General features: G+C 41.2%; 1 protein-coding gene across 3 annotated transcripts in view; it reads right to left on the reverse strand.

The window, feature by feature from the left end:
* Window positions 1-15,012, reverse strand: part of grm5b (glutamate receptor, metabotropic 5b) — an 81,480-nt gene extending 66,468 nt beyond the window's left edge. The window contains exons 1-4 of one of the 3 annotated variants that reach the window (XM_040008698.1): window positions 14,883-15,012; window positions 5,627-6,020; window positions 4,656-5,084; window positions 4,341-4,455 (exon numbers count right to left, since the gene is read on the reverse strand). In XM_040008698.1, coding sequence (XP_039864632.1) covers window positions 4,341-4,455; window positions 4,656-5,084; window positions 5,627-5,782 — 700 coding nt within the window. In that variant the 5' untranslated portion in view covers window positions 5,783-6,020; window positions 14,883-15,012. The other 2 variants (XM_040008700.1, XM_040008699.1) reach the window with 2 other exon arrangements.
* Window positions 15,013-18,659: the final 3,647 nt, after the last annotated feature.

The following is an 18,659-nucleotide window of genomic DNA, read 5'->3' on the forward strand; positions in this document are numbered from 1 at the left end:
ACAATCATTAATTCCCATTAAAAGCATAACAATAGGTCAGACATGTCTCCCCTTTAATGACCATGCAGTTAGTCCCTCTAGCGCCTGGTCTGAAGGATGTTTGGCAAACTACTATCTGTCTTAACAGAAGCCATTAAATTGATTCCCCGAACATGAGTTCTGAAACCTGAGGACAAGCCAATTTGAGGAGATGCAGTCTTGTGACCCCATGCTCATTAAACCACAAGCCATTGTTGTTGTTTGGGGACCCATCCAGAAACTGTCCTTCTTTGAATCTTCACCCTTAGGCAACACTTTTTTTCCCTTCTTGTCCATTCATTAAACCTTTCTCTACACTACCCTTTCTAACCCCTCCTACTTTCATCTTCCTCAATCCTAAAAAGGCACAGGAGTTAAATAGACAAGGACCATGTTTTGTCCCAGAGTCTGAGTGTGAGACACAATGGCAGAAAGGAGGACGACGAGAACAGAGAGGAAGACAAAACGCAGAGGATGAGAGGCAGAGGGAGAATCTGCAGTGCTAGGATCAAATGAGTCAATAAAGACCAACAGGAGAAAGAAATGAGAAAAGACAAAACGGTAGTGTGGAGGGAAAGTTGACATCTTGATTTATTGAGCCATTGATCAACTTCTGTTTCAGCGTGCTGGGGTGACACATGTCAAATATCATGCCAATAAATCCCATTCAGCTGAATTGGATTGAGGTGAACAGAGGAACACAGAGAGAAATGGGGGAGGAAGGCCACAGAGAGAGAGTGAAACAAAGAAATGGTAAACTCGGTGTGGTGGAGGATGATAATGATGATTCTGGCTGATTAAAGTCACACAATGAACAGTAAGTGAGTTGTTGGACTCGCAACCTATTGTGATCATCGCGTGAGACCGTGTGGTAGAAACACATGTGATGGTGCATTAGGAAAATGCTGACGGTAAAGAGAGGGTCCCTTTCCCTCCACAGCATTTAGTGATGCAGATAAGTATACTCAGCTACAAGCAGGTCTCTCCAAGGTGCTCTACAAAGGCTTCATTCCAAGAACTGTCAGTGTTTCTGCCATTGTCCCACAGACATCACCTAAATTAAAAGGTCATTTATGAATTTTTTTTTTAATATATGCTCCATGCAACTGACCTTTCAATTCTCTTGATGCTATTTTATCAAATGTCTTGGAACACGATATATCTGAGGTGTTACGTTACAGTTCCTGCCATAATTCACCTTCAGCATCTGTGGTTAAAGTGACCAAAGGAAGGCTATATAATGATATTCTACTTATTCTCTGTTAATAGTAGTGGCCTATGTGATACATTTAAATCGACCTTTGATAAGGTACTGTGATGTTTGAAGTTTGAGGATTAGACATTGACATATTCACGAAAGAACAAGCACCCATTAAAACTGAGTTACAGAGAGAACCTGTTATTTTGCATTAAAGGTTGTGGGAAAGTTCTTGGCTCGAGAGTTCTTACGTCCATCTCAGGCATTGATTTTAGCAGTCACAGCTGAAAAAATATTCTGTCAGGCCCAGACAGTCTGCGTTACACAACCAAGAAACAGTAATAACGTCAACATATTGCATGCATGTACCTTATATCCTCCCGGTGAAAAAATAATACAGTATTTCATTACTTCAGTGTAATGACTTTGCTGATATTCCTTGTATTCCAGTATCTTGCATATCACTTTCCCCCGTCTTTTGCCTCCAGATGCAAAATTTTAATGCAGAGAATTAATGAGTCTCTGTAACACCCCCCACCACCAGCAGCAGCAGAAGCAGCAGTAGCACCACCACCACTACCAATCTTGTTCCGAATCTTCAGCTCCTGTACACTCCCTTATCTACTGCAAGCACTCCACATCCTAATACACACACAGACACACCTTGTACTCTGTCTTCTGTCGTTTTCTGGCATTATTATCATTGGTTCCCTGCATTCTCTCTTCTCTCCTTGTTCCCCATTCCCAATTTATCTTGGTTCTTTTAAAAAAAAAAAATAAATAAAAAAAATAATCCTTCATTTCCCTTATTTTTTCCTACAGTTCTCTCCCCACCCCCACCTTATATGTCCTCTCCCTTCAGTCTCCACTTCTTTTCCATCCATTACATTTCGTCTTAATTCATTCTCTCTGTCACACTAATTGTTTTTGCCATGTTTTGCATTTGACAAGGCAGAATCTGACCTTGAAAACCTGTTTCAAGGTTAAGCTGAGTCTTTGTAATTGAAAAGACCACTATTTTCTGCACATCTAAGCTAAGACAAATACTCTAAGGCATAAATTTCTGTAGAAATGTTGATAATATCGTGCACATTTCTCATGTGCTGCTAGAAGTGTCAGGACTCTGGTAGTGTCATGCATCGTATGGCACCAGGATGCCAGAAGAAAATCTTTTGGGTCCTGTGGAACACGCAGTTGAGCTTCTGTGAAGTGGGTTTATTACAGTCCATTCAGTAGATTCTAGATAAATCCAGGGTGTAGGCAGTTTGGAGGTTTGATCAATGTTTTGCTGGAATTTTGTTGGATTCCCTGCCCTGTGCTTAAGGGTGGAGACGCACACTGTCCTGCTGGAGAAGACCATTGCCATCTTGTATAGTCTGCCAAGTTGTACACACCTAAGTAATGTCCATGTGAATGTCAGGACCCAAAACAGTGCTTAGACAGTGATTTCCTACTTTATGTTCCTCCATCCATTCACAGCCAAACGAGCACTTTTTTCTATGCTTTAGTGCTTTTTGACTTGCACAAGGATATTAAGCATGCAGAACAGCCAGGGATCCAACCAACAGTGGTTTTAATGTTGTAGCTGTTCTGTATACATGCTGTTATAACATTATAGGTAAGCCCACAGGCACACTCTTATTACAAAGAAAACAAAAATGTCACACATATGCACTATATTGTTCTAAATATGTGACCTGATCTTTCTGTAGCTCTTCATTTAAATAAACAAATTCAGACAAGATTTATAAATATGTCTCAACATCTGTGAACAAATCCCTTTCTCAGTTTCACCGGAGGAGAATTAAAGCAAATAAGGATTTAATTTCACAACGTTTTACTAGAATCAATCCATGTTACCAGGGTTCAGTGAGTCATATGCTCACTCACGCTCAGTCAGTTTTAACTAAACATTTATTATCGCACAGCTCTACAGTGAAAGCGTTTGTGAGAGAAATTTATAGTGTATGAAAGTAATTTGGGCACACTAGCGCAAATTACTTCGTGCTGACTTGTGGCACTCTTATTAGCAAATCTCAGGGTACAAAACACTCAGCAGCCTTATTTCTTCAAATGAACAGATCTGCTGTTTCTCACATACACACATAAACTTATTTCTCTTATACACACAAACCTATATGCATATACACATATATACTCTTAGATAATTGCACACCACTAACACACACACCTACGCGCACACACACAGACTCATTACACCTAAATTCAAAAGCTCTTGCAGCAGCTGGAGGCAAAGCCAGAGGCCCGGATCAACAGTCCTTGATATGTGTTTGTGTGTGTGCTTATCGCTCTTTATCGTACACTTTCAGGTTCAATAGCTGTTCTCTCAGCAGGCACAGAGGTACTCATTGTCCTGCAGTTCAGGTAGCTGTTGCACTATCTTCAGCATCTTCCACCAGTGAACCAAGTGACTCAACTCACCGATAACTTCAGGGTGAGAGAGTGAATGAATGAGTCACACAAATCCTGCAAGTATTCTCTCTGTCTGTACTACACAATCCTCCTCCAGGTTTTCACGTGCTTTTCCCTTGTTGTTTTCCATTGAGGATGGAGGCATTTATTTTGAGAGTTCGATCTCTAGCATAATTTTTAGTTCTCATGACCCTTTTGTCCGCCAGTCATCACCTTCTGATCTACTCTCCATCAGCTTCTTGGCATAGAGGTAGCTTTAACCCATCTACAGTAATTCCATTTTAACGCATTTCCTTTCATAAGCCGAAACCTCATCTCTGTAATAACCACTTCTCCTTCGCTCTCTGCTGCAGCGTTGCTACGCCGTGGCTGATCTCGTCAGTTGTATTTGCAACTCCCCTCTTCCTTCACATCCTTGTGCTCATAAGACTCCTTGCCTTGTTTCAAAGACAATTTTACCTCTTTTTCTTTTTAGCTGGAATTTATGAGAAAGTTCTGTTTTTTTGTTATTTTTTTATTGAGGCATCACAGATTTCAGATGTCTTTCAGCTTGGACATGGCTGCGTTCGAAGGTATTTCAGGCAAATAAATATAAAGAGGAGCCAAGAACACAGTATAATGAGGCAAACACAGTGGAAAAAGAGAGAAAAGGACAAAAGAAAAACATAAGAGTCTGCGTGGGTGACCGTACCTTCTGTGTGTATTGCAGACACGTAGCTCCAGTTGTATCTCTTGACAATGTCCACCATAGCTCTTGCCTGCTGGGCATCTGAAGGCACCACCCGCATAAAGTATTTGTAAAGGCTCTGGAACAACAGAAACAAAAAGAGCGTCAAGCTGTGTTTTGCAGGAGCATGCAGGGCATTCAACTCGGTGAGTAATGAATAACTTTGCATAATTAAAAGTGGCAGTAATAGATTTTCTCTGTAATTGATTCTTATATAATATTTATTTGTATGCAACTGTAGAGCTTCAGTAGCATTCGTCTACAAGGAACAGAGCTCACCTTATCGCTGAGGTCCATACTGGTGGCAGAGTAGGCAATCTGTGGTATGTTGAATAGCTGTAGCAGGTTCTGGACCTGGATGGCCACTGAGCTTGAGCCAGGTCCAATTAAACCCACAATAGGTTTCTTCCCCCGCATTGGAGTGGCAGAGGGGTCTGAGCACTTTAGCGTCCCTCCTCCGCCTCCCCAAGAAGTTCCGCCGCCCCACTCCTCCGCCTCATCAGAGGAGACCAGCGAGTCGCGTATGAACTCGATGCTCTGCTCCAGAGCCACAGCCGAGTGCCAGCAGGAGTCCCTGATCTCACAGCCCAGGCTGATGTTGGGAAGGATGTGCGGGTCAGCATTAATGCGGTCCAGTGTATGCATCATGGCCTCCACCCTCTGGATGCCATACTGCTCTCGCACCGCACCACACTTGCGTTCATGCACCTGATTAGACAACACAAAGGAGACAGGAATCAAGCCAAAGTGAAGTGACATTTAGATTATTATAAATGGTTATTTTTACCCATATGAATGCAAGAGACCGTGCTTTTTAATACACAGGTGCTTCACTGTTGGAATAATATTGGTTTTGTATTCACATAGCTGCCTTGTTCTGATTTTTCCTGTTTGCAATTATCCTTAATGAGATGGAAAAAGCTTAAATGTCAGTGGGTGACTTCTGGTTCCCGGGGCAGCTAATGGAACTTAAATGTCGACGGACTCACAGAGAGCTACCCATTCTACAAATTGAAAGCATTCTTTGGGTCTCAGAACCAGAGCAACATTATAACCTTTGGTACAGGAGATTGGACAAAATGTATCAATTTTCTGTCGCTGTGTTAAAAGTATTAATTTCTATATCATTTCATGGTGTTTCTCTGAAATCCAGCAATAATTACACAAGGTCAGTTGAAGTAAAATGTAATCATTTTAGCTACACGTGATTCATTTATACCAGTATTAACCACACAACCACTTCAGTTTACCTTATCAGCAGGAGGCTGGTGATGGACAGAGAACAATGCTCCGATGATTATGTCACCAGGCATGTGCGCTACAACTCGCCGTTCATTGGACTGAGCAGAGTCGGCTTGATTGGGACCCAGCCAAATGGACAGAACTAGCAGCAGCCAAAACATCATCTTGGTCCTTTTGGGTCACTACGAAGAAGCAGACCTCAACTTTCTATTGTGGATCTGTCACAGGGAACTACTTTTCCGAGAAACTGTTTTCCTGGCCATGGCATGAGCTTGTGGCACGGAGGAGTTTTCGAAAACTGAAGATCTCAGAACGATCCTTTCTTTTGACTCGTTTTTGCTCCGTCTGGATTTCAAAGTGGGACCATCACTGCAATGGCTGGTATAGGTGCAGCGGTGCAACCTGGGAAATGTAAAAGAAAATTCGGGTTAAATCCCACTGACTGTAATAACTCCTGGATCGTCAAATTAAAAGGCAGAGGAATCGGTGATAGACAGACATGTTTATGTAAAGCTATGGTCATAACATTTAGCTAGAAATTTAGCATCACGTATAATAACCTGGGTCTTTAATATGTATTCATAAAACTTGTGGTTGAATAAAAGTACAACAGCGGTGACAAAAATGGTCCAACCTGGTACAAATGGATAGTTTTGCAAAGTGAGAAAACTGCACAGAAGAAGGACAAAAATAGCAGCTTTTCACTGTACCAGGAAGCACTGTGTTAAAGTGAAGAATGCTTCACATCATGAGAGTGGTTGCCCGAACTGTTTATTTCACCCTAGAGATCTGAATCATTGTCGGTTTTACAGCCTTCTTACTGGCAAACACATTACACATACATTACTCCACACTTGCCATACTTCACTAAATAACAATGGTTAGGCCAAGGAGCTTTGCCGACACATTTCTTTGCTTTACGACAGCACCATTTCTTTGTAACATATACGATTGGATTTATTAAAAGGAATAAGCCATCCAAAGCTACCTACAGCCATATCAAAAAGTAATTGCCCTCTAAACCTAAAAACTAAGGCAGGCATGAACAGCGTGTTTAAGGTTATGCCAAACCATCTCAAGCTGATCTAAGTCTGGACTCAAAAATCTTTGTTATGTCTGGGGGGGCGTTACCCAATGAAGGGTGGACTTGGTCGTATATTTTAGATCCATGTTCTGCTACATAACCCAGACATTCTTCTTCAGGGTTTTCTGGTAGAGAGCATAATTATGGCTTGTTGTCTGGATCTTGAAGCAGCAAAGCAGGCCCAGACCATCACACTACCCCCACTGTCTTTGACAGCTGGTATGGTATTCTTTTATTAAATGATTTTAGTTTTATCCAGATGTAACAGGACTTAAACCTTCAGAAAAGTTCAGTTTTTGTCTCGTCTGCCCACAGAATATTTTCACAAAGGTGTTGGAGATCTTCAAGATGTTATTTGATAAATGTGAGTCGAGCCTTTGTGCTCTTCTTGGTCAGCAATGGTTTTCTCCTTGGAACTCTTCCATGGATGCCATTTTATCCATTTATCCATTTGCCATTTGTCTTTCTTATTATTAAACCATAAGTCTGACCTTAACCTAAGCAAGTGAGGCCTGTAGTTCTTTAGATGTTGTTCTGGGTTCTTTTGTGACCTCCTGCATGAGTTATGGGAGTAATGTTGGTCATCCAGGCACTCCTGGGAAGGCTCGCCACTATTCTAAGTTTCTTCCAATTTTGGATAACAGCTCCCACTATGGTTATGTTAAGTTAGTACTCAGCCTTAGAAATGGCTTTGTAACCCTTTCCAGACCAACAGATGCCTGGAAAAGCCTTGGTGTGGCTTGTGAATTTAAACTTTTCAAGATATGTAATTACGATTTAACATAGGGAGACAATTACTTTATTTTTTACACAGAGCCAGGTGAATCATGATTTACTGTATTTTGTATTTACTCTGGTTATCTTTGTCTAATATTAAAATTAGGTTGATGATCTGAAATATATAAGTGAGATAAGCAAAAACGTGAGAAATCAGGAAGGGGTCAAATTTTCACAGCACTGAGCATGCAAGTACTGGCTCGGCGCCCTAGAGCTCAGATTGAATAGTACATTTTTTGAATCATATTAAGTGATGTTGTGCTTTTTTTCAGCTACTGTTTGGAAAGTCCAGAAAACAGGACATTAGCGCCTAAGTTTGTATTTTCTACCTCACTTTTTGTCAGTCTAATCATTTAGTCGCTAATATAAATGCAAAATTGTGCAAATAAAATCAAAATATTGATCATTGCATTTGCCAGCAGCTGTGTCACACCTCACAGCTGCTGTGAGGTGTTTTACACAGTGCACAACAACCACAATGCCAACAAGTGCACATAAACCCATTAGAGGTCCCTTTTTTCTCTTTAATTCCTTTTTATGTTTTTGGTCCTTGAAGATTAGCAGCACTGTTTGAAACCAATGATGAGTACCAAGTAAAACCATTAACATGGCATACCACAAGTCAATCCTCAAGTGTCTGCCCCCCGACTCTCTCCAAATCAAATTTGAGGGCATGTTATAGCTAATTCTCTTGCTGCTTTAATGGTATTACTCTAATTGTGAATTTTGGGTGTTCTCTCTAAACTAAGCCCCCGTTGTGTTTTTATCATTACAATTTAAATTGTTTTCGAACTGTACCAAGACTGCTATACATCCTTCTGGCAAAAAAGCAGTGCTTTCAGGGGTATTTTGTATTCCTTTTGTTCTGGCAAAGAACGCTGAGTACTCCATGTGTCTTGTTATTATAAATTATAGAAAGGATTCCTTTAATGAAGTGCAGAGTTTAGGCAACAGTAAAGAATCCCTATTTGCAAGACGTGGGCAAGTCAGCTACTAAGTGGATGATTCAAAACAGCATATGGGACATATCTAGCTAAGCGATGTACACCAAGCGCCCTGTGTTTAACAGTCAGCCAAGTGCGGGGGCATCAGTTTCATCCTTTGGGTAAACTTTCAAGTAGCCATCCCTCTGCATTAATGGGTAAGACTTGTAATTTGCCTAACCCCGAAGCTGCACAAATACTTTCCTTCACTGCAACTGAGAAATTTAATTGACCGTAAACAGCAGGGGAGCTGGGACAGTTCAGCAGAGGATGGCATCCACTGCTTATGCAAAACAGGATCAAGGTCGTGGCAGGGATGTCGGGCGGTTAGCAGACTGCTGTTTGGGGGAAGAGAGAGAAAACGAGCGAACAAAAAAGGCAGATGGAGGAACACTGCAAGGAGAGGAAATGAGGAGGAAGAAACAGAGTGTATGCTGAAGAAGGTAGAGGAAGACAGAGACAGAGTAGGGGATAGAAGAAAAAGGCATGAACAATTAAAAAAAGAGGCACCAGGGGACAGAGTCTCTCTGTACGTAATTAACGTGACAGTGTCAGGATGGCAACAGGGCTAACTGCTGCTCCAGTAATGAACAAATCAAACAAAACTCTGCTCTGTCTCACATGCGCTCCCTCTCCATCAGTGACGCAACTCTGTCTCTTTCTTGGCCTCCTCTTTTGTCTTTCTACTGACACGTTAATACAAAGATGAAGATGAAGAATCCTCATAGAAGAATCTCTCCCTAGAATTTCACTGCACAGCAGACACACATTACCCCCACACCAAAACCGCTTCACCACGTTCATTTCATCATTTCTCTCCCTCCCTTGAACGATCCACTGCTTCTGCATTGCACACTCAGTCAGACAGATACACTGTGTCTGTCTGTCCCTCCCCCCGTATCATTCTCTTGTTGGCCGAACTGAAAAGAAAGTCAAATCCTTATTCCCTAAACAAACATCTTGCTCACGCCATTAGGCATTTATATCTCTAGCTCCATCCAAACTATGCACACGGGCATTATAAAACCATCCAAATCAACTTTTACACAGACAGAAACACACAACACAGGCAGCAACAAACACTCTCCCTCCCCCTCCCCGCCTTGCATACTGCTTTATGTGTTGAGAAAGCATTTAATTTACTGCGTATTAAACAGGGGCGTTAAGAATTACACTAAATTTAGACGCATGGCTTGTAGACAAATGCATTTATCCTCTTTATCTTGTCCTGTATGACGCACAGACGTTTGTGTTTGCATTTAATGATGGGGTGAGGGGGCGATGTCTGGAGTTTTCAGAACAGATTATAGTTGTGCTTTCCATCATCTGAGCAGTTTGCGTTTGACTGTAAAAGCTCTCCACTGACTGCACATTCTGACAGGTTAAATGAGGGGAGAAGAAGAAAGCATCCTAAGACAGATGTACATCAGTAAGCTCACCGCCGTTATTAGCAACACACGATCCCACAGAGAGAGACACATATCATGTCAAATGAAGTGTGCCAAATACAAATGGATGTGCGTTTACCCACATACCCTATTTCTCCAGCGCGCTCATTTAACGGCATACAAGTTTTGACATGTGTCATGTGACATGTGTCAAGATAAATGGATATCTACACAAAAGATGTTTTGTTGCCTTTTCTCTGAGTACATTGGTGGTCAAAGAAAACTAATATTTGACAGGTTCTCTCAAAAAATCCCCCTGTAAAACATTTTGAGAGGAATATTTTTGGGGTGTTTGCAGCCTTTATAAAAGGTTTGAGTAAACATGACATTTAAGTCTGAAATGTTATCAGAAGTCTTTGATTTGAATCATTTTGTATGAAAAACAAAATGTTCACCAGACGTAATCCTGACATTAATAAAGAATTACTTCAATGCTCGCAAGGTGTTTTTATACAACCGAGAGAAACAGGAGCTGCAATACTATACTGCAACATACCACATAAAATAATAACATGAAACATAAACTGTCAACAGGAACGGACGGGCAAAATGATCTGGCATAATGGTGTATTTTCAAATTACTTGCTGGTATCTGAAATGGGTCATATTGCTTTTCTGTGTTGTGTGCACATTCACTTATGCAGGGAAGGCTTTTGCTGATTGGGCTTGTAACAATGGTTCTCTCCATGTGCCTCCTATTCCCAGCTAAAGAGATGCTCATTATTGTTGCTGTTGCTTTTTTTTAGTTTTTTCTGCACAAACCCTTTGACACAATGTGCATCTGCAGGTTTTAAGAAGACTAAAGATTTATTTTTGTAATTGCTGCCTTGTCTCTAGAATCATCTCAGTGCCACAGATGAGTGATGAAGAAAAGCGCCAAGGCTTGGATACACAAACACACCCACTAAGTAAAAGAACCACTAAACAGCATTAAACCTCTATAACTCCAGTGCACCACAGTGACATAGCTTATATGGGCATTTTATAGCTAATAGATATAGTGCAGGCCTGCCTTTGAGGACGAATGACCAAAAAGCTCCCGGTATGAATGGGATACAAATATCACACATGCATCGTCACGCCAACAAGGCTTAGTCAGTAAAGACTTAAATCGCTGCAGCCACATGAGACAAGGCGCCTGCACAACTCCCCCAAAACAAGATGTGACCTTACAGCACTTATCTGGGACTCGCAGTCTCCATTAGTAGTAAGACTATCGGCAGTTTTCAGCCAGGTGCATTTATTTATTTATTTATGTCCTTTTTAATCCTTTGTGGTTTCGTTGGTCTTCCTGTACCATCAATTTAAAGTAATTTATTGAATGATGTGACGCTTTGCAAGTGCTTAATCGCTGACAGGCACGTACAGCGTCTGCTCAAACTGAGTCTCTCCAAGGAGAAATCAAATCCAGAGACAACAACATCGACTGGCGCAGCGCTGCATCCGTTAACCGCAAGAAGAGGGGGAAAAGAGAGGGGGGGGGAGTCCATCATCTGCACAGATCCGAAAAAGAGATCGAAAGGTGCGAAACATGAAAGAGACACGGTCTGAAATGAGCACAGCTACAACACGCGCCGGTGAAAACCGCCTCTCTGGCCGTCCTCTGTCTCAGTGGCATGCTTGTTTCTCCCATACATCAGCGCAATTGGCTGCTTTCTTTAACTAGGTTACAGCGAACCCGTGTAATTCAAGGATAAGTAAGCCACGTGTAATTGCAAGTCCATTCAGGAATACTGCAAGAACAGTGGGTTATAACAAAGTGCGACAATATGAGTCTGAGCAGAATACAGGCTATGTGCATGCAAAAACTGGATATCAAGCCTTACCTATAGGAGCCTACGTGCCCCTCCGACAGCACTGGCACGGTCCCGTTTGATAACCGGTGTGCAAGTTCCTACCGTGGAGCAAAGACGCAGCTAATAATGTGGAGTCCAATGTCAAGCTGCCTCTGGTCGCTGTGCAGCTTCCGAGCTTCCTCCGTTTTCCAGTCACGCACACCTGAGTCTCTCTCCAAACACCTCTTCTTCATCCCGCCCCCTTTTCCTCCCTCTTCTCAGCCTCTCTCCCCCGTATCTCATCCTCCGCAGACCCCACTTTCTTTGCCCCCTCCTGCTCTCCATCTTTGCAAATGTAGCCACCATTTTTCTGCAGTTTTCCCTATATCCAATTGCACTTAAACACCCACTTCCCCATTTCCCTCCACGTTTCTTTCCCCCCTCCCATCCCTTTGCTGTTTATGATTGAGACAGCGTGCCCATGGGTCATTCACTTTCTTTTTCTCATGTTTTTTCTTCACTTCATCCATCTTACCACATCATCCTGCCCTCTCCTCCCATTGACCTGATGTGGAGAAAATGAAGACAAATCGCAAAAGTCTTGCTGTGAATAATAGACATACTGTACAGCTGTACTGTAGACGGTAGAGTAATCCTTCGAGTGTCGGGGTTTATCTGCAAAGCTTTATAGTTTTATTTCATTCTCATGTAAGACAATACCCTACAACTGTTAGGCTAATCCATTTACATCACAGGGTAGTATTTTTTTAATGCCTTTAGCTTTATGGAGTCCACCAGTGGCCAAAGTGTGTGTGTGTGTGTGTGTGTGTGGTGGGGGTGGGAGGGTGTCCTCCAAATAAGAGGTTTGTGCATATTTGCACACAACATTTTCACAACCTGAAATGTTATGTTATGGTTGTAAAACTGCCGCTAAGACTGTCTCTGATCACTATTTTCTTGTTGTTGCTTTAACATAATGGATCTGGCATGTGCCCAGCTTTGATGCAGAGTGGTCCTGGTCCATGCTATTCCAGCTGGAATGGGAACAAATCAAGCCCTGGATGATTGAAAATATGAACCGTTTGTACTGTACCTGACGGGCGTAGCACACTTTGGTAACGTGGGAAATTTCCTAGATTAACAAGCAAAGCTCTGTTAAAACACAAGCAATGCCCCTGTGTAACCATAGCAAGACATGAACGCTATATCCCACCAAAAAAAAGCCTCCTCTGAGCTGGAATGAAACAGAATTGGTTATGTTGCAGCAGTCTCCCCAAGCAGGATAATATGCTTGGAGAAACTGCAAAAACCGCTAGGGAAAAATCAGGAACAGGACAATGAAAACTCCCCAGATCCGTCCATGATCTTTGGGATACACTGGAACAAGCCCAAATCATGGACGCCCAAAAGATCTGAACTAATTTTGCTAATGACAGTTTTGTTCAGGTATGTTTCATTTTAACATCCATCCATTGGGCATTCTCCTGCTCCATACATTGTGTTGTTTTGATTCATTTTTAAAGCATTCAGTAAACTCTATTGGACTCCCAAAGAGATTCTTTCTGTGTTCTCTTATCTATTGGTTTAGAAGCGCTAAGTAATATTATGAATAATAAGCAAAATTACCCAACAATGTATTGTTTGAGCACCTTTGAGGTCCTCAGAGTTCAGTTTTAAAGTTGAAATGTCCAAAGACAGACACTGATTATTTCTGTCGTGAGCATTCAACATTCTTCTCACAATTCCAGAATTAAACCAAAATAAATCAATCAAATGTCTCTTGTTACTACAGCAGCGTTCAGTGAGCTCAGTATGAAAGTATAAAACAGTGTATTAAAAAATTTGTTTTATTTCCTCTGTGGCAACTGATTGATTCCAGCTTCTTCCTTCCCTAACACACACACAAGCCACCAACAACCTTTACAGGTGACAGTGGATGTTCAGTCCAGCCTCACCTTCAAAATAAGCAGTTACAAAATGCCTAAAGTTACTGAGATACTGTAACACTCTAGAGAGGAAAAGTCAAAAAACTCAGGTTTGAGTGTAATTCAGCAGATCAAAGAAGAGTTGACACCCCCCCCCCCCCCACACACACACACACACACACACTTTTTTCTTTAAAACTTAAATTACACTGTCCAACTTTGTTCTCACCAAAGCGCGCATCCCACAACGGAGAGGACGTGACCGAGTGAAATCCACGAGTACAACACTGATCAGTGAGATGATGGAGCTTACTGATTTTGTGAGCCCACTGTCTAACTTCCTATGTCGCATGTAGCCTACGTGTTTTCTCCGTGTGTCGCTATTTTCGTTCTTAATTCCTTCACTCCCACGCATCTCTAATTGCCCTGCTACAAACAAAAAGTAGATCCGGATACTGTAGAGTAAAAGTAGGCAACACAAAATCCCCGGTTGGGTTGCTTTGCCCCGTGAGCTGCACTGCCTCATAATGTAGGAAGAAGATGATGGGCTAGACTATGAGAGTCTGTCTCCTCTCTGATCAAACAGACTTCAGAGGTGACACTGTGGGCTGAGACGACGGCACTATGGATGAGATCGATAGCATTTGAAGTTTCATAGCGGTCAGATGAGTAAAGAGCCATTAACCTACTGCTTTGGCTGGCGTCCACCTAAAAGACCCACGGAGATCAAATCATTAAAGATTTAAAAATTAGAAATAAATCAATGCAAATGTAATAGAAACATCGCGCTTTCCTGCAAATATCTCTGGGCACAGGCTTTAACACAGATACTGCCATTAACTAATTTTAGCTTTAGAAAGAAAACCTAGTTTTGCATTTGTAATGGCATCTTTGAATTTAAATTAAGTTTGCGAGTCCTTTTAAATATCTCGATTCAATAAATTATAGAAAATAAAACCCAATTTTATGATTTCATCAACATATGCTTTATAGGTAATACAATAACAATAAAAAAATACATCTGATATGTGGCTCTTTCTTTCTCACATAAAAGACAGGTTTGCTGTTCTTTTCGTGTTGGCTTTCCTCTCATAAATGGGCCTATTAGTGTGAAAGCCGGTCGTTTGAGGAAGCGTCTCCTCGCACTTTGAGACGCAAAAGTCGTGTGGTTTAGGGAGAAAAAACGAGAATTCATGAGGTAATCCACGCCGTCCTCGTGCCACTATGTCTGACTCTGTCCACGAAAGGAGAAGAAGAGAAGTTGTAGCCTACCTTTGCTTGCGGGACAGGTGTATGTTCCCAGAGAAACACAGCATCCCTCACGAGTCCGTCAGGGCACTGTGCTCGCGGTGGTTAATCTACTTTTTCACTATGGCAACAAATGAACCCCCTCTCCTCTCTCTCTCTAGCTAGCGCGCCACGCGCTCCAATGAGGAGGCTCCGTTGAGGTCATCCGCCCTCTCTTTCTCTGTCTGTCTGTCTCTCCCGCTTTCTCTATCACACCTACCTCCAAGATACCATCTGGAGATAGATGTTGATAGAGAGAAGCAGGGATCGAGGGGAGAGGCAGGGAGATGGCAGTGTGGGATAGAAGTGGGTTTTAGAGCTTGGCTAGACAAGCATTGGATTAGTTTGCCAGCCAAATGCATTTGGGATTAGTAGACCATTAAAAGCACATAGACATACACGCAAGCATGCACACACACATGCAGGCTGGACAGGCTTTAGATGTTGCAGTGATAGCCTTACTGACTTTTATCTCTCACTTCCTCCTCACCCTTCTAAGCTTGCTTTGACATGACCACATGGGCTGACAGGAAAACATAAGAGTTCACATGCACGCATGAACAGACTCTCACATTATCTATGTGTGTTTGTAGTCTTCCAAGGGTCAGAAAATGGGTAAAACTTCCCATAAGTGACAACTGCCTCAAGACTCGAATGCAAACTTCCATTGACACTAGTGAATATATCGTTTATTCAAAGCTTCTACAAGGCTGTGCAGCACTGTAGATATGTTTAAAAACTGCATGGTGTCTTTATCTACTACAATGTTTCTATTTTCAAGTTGGTAAAATGTGTGCTTATTCTAATGAATCAAGTGAAGTAGGCTACCTTTAAAAGTGGAGGTACCTGTGAGCAATGCAACAGATGCAGCATGGCTTACAAATGATAAGAAATTGCCTGAATATGTGAGAAACAAGTCTGTGAGACTTCACAGTTGCAGCAGTAGCAGGTACAGGAAGAGCAGCGCAGCAGATGTGGTGTTTGCCCTCCCTTATAAAAATGACACAAAACACAATTTTCTGTGCAAGCTTGTATTAAAAACAGATGAGTAAGTGCAGGCTTCTGAATGGGGAAAAGGACTCAGCATGAATTCAACCTTTATGGCTAATGTTCAAGAACAAACCACAAAGGTAGGAGTGTTCTGATGTGAGGCCATATTTGGCATAGACAGATGGCATTTATAAATGCACAAGGACCAAAACCCCAAATGTGTAAATAATGTTTATAGATGCAGGTGCAGACCAGAATGATGATGGGCAGCTGAGGACCAGTGAACTGGGTGAGAGGTTGCAGTTTGGGGGAGGTTCTGCTGCACCTAGTTAAACGGTTTCTGGCAGAATATCTATGCATGACCAAGAAAATCAAATCTGTCACTGAAAATAAAAATGGATGATGTCACATTTCTTTCTTCTTTTTTTTAGTCTTGTATTGGGTTCTTAAATGTGGATGTCAGGCTGTAATTCAATTAGCCAAGCAGGTGTCTAATAGGTTTTGCTGTATACAATTACCACTTAGTAAACTTCTTTAATGATAACAATTTGCAATTGAGGTCCAACATTTGCTCCTTTTTCAATCATACCAGATGTGTCATACATTTTCCAGTTACTAATGACTGCATTGATACCAGTCTGATAAACACCACTTGGTTACCAATCACTGAATACAGCATTAGGAAATTGACTAAGTTCAAAAGGACTATGGGAGACAGATTGCAATAACTGTATGCACAGCTCCAGTTGTGAAAACATTGGGATGCTGTGTAAAAATGTACATAAAAACAGAATAGAATGGTTTGCATATATCATAAACCCTTATTTTATCAACAACAGGCAAATTTATAAACTGAGAAAATGTATAATTTAAGGAAAAATATGAGCTCATTTTGAAATTGATGGAAGCAAGATGTCTCAAAAAAGTTAGGATTGGGGCAACAAAAGAAACAGTTGGGGAAAGGTTTTGCAACTAGTTAGGTTAATTAGCAACAGGTCAGTAACATGACTGTGTATAGAGAGAGCATCTTAGAGAGTTTCTCAGAAGTAAATATGGACAACAGTTCACCAATCTCTAAAAAAAAAACCCTCATAAACTGATTGCAAATTGTGGAACCATTTCTTACCATACTCTATTCATCAAATCATCGACAATACGTAATATTTTAAATAATTTAAGAGAATTTGGAGAAATCTCTGTGCACAATGGGACAAAAACAAAAATATCCAATGCCTCAGGTAGCACTCAATTAAAATCAAGCACACTCAAAAAAATGTCCCAAGATACAAGATATTGGATTCAAAATTTCCAATTTTGATGTAAAATGTTAAATTTAATGAACTCTGGGCACACACATACCAGATGTGTCGATATTCTGATTTCATAAGGTTAATGTTAGGGTCACCTCAATAGGTTAACAGATCTGTTCAAGATAAATGAACACTGGATCTCACGCTTAATTGTATGGATGGCAGATCTCAGATGCCATTTCCATAGCAACCCTTCACTTTTATAGTAAAACAGAAAATCAACAAGCATCTAATTGATCAGTTCAGCTTGTCTCATTTGATGCCAACTAATCTTTCTTTCACACGTGCACGCACACATGGAGAGAGATTAAAGTTGTTAATCACACATAGACACTTAAAACCTGTTGATGCAAGATTGGATCAATAAGTGAATTAATATTGATGAAGCTGAGACAAATCAATGACATGTGTTAGGATGAACTGTGTCAAATGATAGAGAACTGGACTGAATGATATGATGGAGAAAAATCATCCACTGAATCATCTGGAGCATTTTTCTGACCCTGATACTGATCAACAGAGTTTGTCGTTGCACAGAGCGGACAGAAAATATAAATGGAGTGACAAATTAATCATCCCAAGAAAAATTCACCCTGCAAAACACACCTGCACTCTGTATGTGCGTTTGTGTAATCAGTGTGTAATACTGTGCATCAGACACATATAACATCTATAGGGTAAAAGTCTTTTTAACGACACTCCTCCGCAAATCACAAGCACAACAGACTCACAGTCACAGTCGGAAAATCAATTATTCAATGGCATTTCAAAATAACAGTGGATACCCGTGGTTGCCATAGACACATAGCTGATTTACAGGGTTGTCACTTCTCTGTGATATTCCCACTCTAAGTAGGACAAATAGAGGGGAAAAAAACCTACAAATCGCACAATGCCAAAAGAGAAATGAGGACGTCAGTTATGAAACATGTAATGTGGCTGCTGTTTCATTGAACAAGTGGAGAGTGGGTTTTAATATCACTTAAGTAGACTGCAGATTTGTCATCAAGCACATAAAGCACAAAAGACAGACCTGTCCACGTACTTTACACATCGTGGAGAAGTTCTGCAAAAAAGTTGAAACAAGTGAAAAACCAGTAAGAAAGAAAAAAGTCTCACATCATTGGCAGATCTATTTAGAAAAAACTCACTGCAATCCCTGTGGGTTTGGTAATGCAATAAATCAAAATGGTGTGTATATTTTTTATAATATATCCAGGGAAATGTAAATTTAAATTTTAAACGGTTTCAGCGAGATCGCTCTCAAGTCTGCAGGCAGGCTGTTCCAGATACTGGGTGCGTACATTCTGAAAAGCAGCCTCAGTGTCGATGTAAACTGTCAGCACAGGTTGACAAGCTGTCACAGTGTCTCTGACTACCAGGATGCTGTGATAACAGGGATGGCACAGAGATTGGGGAGACTGCAGCTCTGCGTTAGCTTTGCCCTGCAGAAATAAAATAA

The sequence above is a fragment of the Simochromis diagramma genome, unplaced genomic scaffold, assembly GCF_900408965.1.
Source record: "Simochromis diagramma unplaced genomic scaffold, fSimDia1.1 OVJJ01000344.1, whole genome shotgun sequence".
NCBI classification, from domain to species: Eukaryota; Metazoa; Chordata; class Actinopteri; order Cichliformes; family Cichlidae; genus Simochromis; species Simochromis diagramma.